Source organism: Diplotaxodon limnothrissa, linkage group LG23, assembly GCF_057381915.1.
Source record: "Diplotaxodon limnothrissa isolate DT_005_m linkage group LG23, D_limnothrissa_male_GT1.1, whole genome shotgun sequence".
In the NCBI taxonomy this organism is placed as follows: Eukaryota; Metazoa; Chordata; class Actinopteri; order Cichliformes; family Cichlidae; genus Diplotaxodon; species Diplotaxodon limnothrissa.
Window position 1 is genome coordinate 21,967,965 of NC_140617.1, and position 2,039 is coordinate 21,970,003.

Below are 2,039 nucleotides of genomic sequence, written 5' to 3' on the forward strand. Positions count from 1 at the left end.
CTCCATCCTGACTTTGATATTGATATAACACCAGGTCAATTAAAATAATACAATGTTAACATTTGTACTCATACGTGTGCCTTTAAACATTGAAAAAAGAAAAAGAAAAGGAGAGTTTCTATTTACTCACACTGGATTTCCTCAAATGGATCATTTTCTTCAACTTGTAAACAGATTAAAAAATAAATAGAAATCAACTAACGTTGAACTTCTGCAGCTTCTGAGTGAATCTCATAATCTTCAGAAGGTGCAGTTTGCCAAGTTCTGTTTATAGGACTTCTTCTTTGTGTTAGTTAAAATAATGAGCTTAACCTATAATTGATCCAATTTCCTCATGTAAAAAGATCAGACTGGCTGATTGACAGGACAGATGATCAGCGGCGCAGAGTTGTTACCATCATCATTATTACCGGGACAGAAGAATGGGTAGAGTTTCTCGGTAAAGGAGCAGCCAGTAAAGGAGTAGATAAGAGCTGCGTGATCTACGTCATAAAAGGAGACCAGACCCTCCTCATAATCCACAAACACTCCCACCTTCTCAGGACGGTGAAGAGGAAGATGGACTGGAAGGTTGTCAAGAGCTATAAAACTATTTTTACCTAAAATTACTGTCCAGTAACCATTCGCAGGACTCGGATTGGGGTCTTCCTTCCTGTTGATTGACTCTCTGACCACCCCTAAAAACCATTTGGTCTTTTCTTTAACCTGAATTTCAAAGTATAATCTGCCTGAAGAGAGACTCTGCTTTGCTAAAACACAAACACCTTTAAAAAATGTCTCTGGGTTGTCTGGATGTTGCTTCCTTCTATCACCACAGTGTACTTGTTTTCCATCATCAGACAGGATGAGTTTCGGATGTGCTGTATCAGGATCAAGAGTCATATCCACTGCATACTGCTGGATCCTCTTCAGCTCAGCCTCAAACAGCTCATATGATAGTGGATGGATACTGACCTCTGTCCAGTCATTGCTGGTTGGAGCAACTTGTAGGCATGAGAAGCTTTGAATGAGGTGGAGGTGATCTTTAGAGAGTGAGAGCTGCTCCACCTCAGAGCTTCTCTTCATCAGCTCAGAGATTTCCCCCAGCTCATGTCTGATCTCAAACACCGTTTTACACACAGGACACTGACACCTCTCACTGATATCCCAGTGTTGACTGATGCAGTTTTTGCAGAAGTTGTGTCCACATGGTGTGGAGACTGGATCAGTGAAGAGATCCAGACAGATGGAGCACAGAAACCGATCTTCAGATTGAAGACAGCAGGCAGCAGACATGTCTGAAAGAAAGAAAATGAAATTATTTTATGCACAATTCAGTTTTACTCATATTTAAAGTGGACTTGTTCTGCTTTTACTTCCTTCTGTCTCATGTCTCCTCTTCCGGTGGTGGATGGTCATGTTAAACACGACCAACACTCAGTTTCACAGGGTTTTTTTACTCTTAGATCCATATGAGGACAATACTAGCCATCTGTGTTAGACAGGATCATTAGTTTGAAACAAGAAATCAAATGGGTGATGTTGAATGTTGTCAGCGTGAGTGCCCCACAGGTTCGATGTCAGTTAGAGACATTCTGGAGTAACTTGGATAAAGTGGCAGAGAGTGTCCTCAGTGGGGAGGAGAGTGGTGTTTAGAGCAGACTTTAATTGACATGTAGGTGAAGGAGGCAGAGGTTATCAGGTGTTGGGCAGGTATGGTGTTAATGAGAGAAACGAGGAAGGACAGATGGTGAAGCATTTTGCCAAAAGGATGGAAATGGCTGTGGTGACCATGTACAAGAAGAAGCTTGGAGACGATGGCTCTAACAAAAAGAGTCAGAATGACATGAACAGAGCATTGAATCATGAACGTGATCAGCTGCACTCACTGCTGTTTGTTGTGTTGTTGAGGAAAACCTGATAGACTCAGTTGAATCTCCGCCTCTCCCTGCAGGTGTGTCAGGCACAAAGCAGTGAGCTCTTCAGACCCTGACATTAGAGATGAAAGGTTTTAAATGTAAACTTCTTTTTCTCTGTACAACAAATGTAATCTGTTCAGT

At 41.7% G+C, this 2,039-nt stretch overlaps 1 protein-coding gene across 1 annotated transcript; it reads right to left on the bottom strand.

Moving 5' to 3' along the window:
• Positions 1-345: 345 nt before the first annotated feature.
• LOC146608000 (E3 ubiquitin-protein ligase TRIM21-like) lies at positions 346-1,398 on the bottom strand. Its single transcript, XM_085347821.1, has 2 exons — positions 1,356-1,398; positions 346-1,277 (listed from the first exon to the last, which is right to left on the bottom strand). The coding sequence occupies exons 1-2, from the start codon at positions 1,396-1,398 to the stop codon at positions 346-348; spliced, it is 975 nt and encodes a 324-aa protein (XP_085203947.1).
• Positions 1,399-2,039: the final 641 nt, after the last annotated feature.

Coding starts and splice junctions, on each gene's coding strand:
- LOC146608000 (XM_085347821.1), bottom strand. CDS start 1,398: ATGACCATCCACCACCGGAAGAGGAGACATGAGACAGAAGGAA. Junction 1,278..1,355: donor GAGACATGAGACAGAAGGAA/GTAAAAGCAGAA, acceptor TCTTTCTTTCAG/ACATGTCTGCTGCCTGCTGT.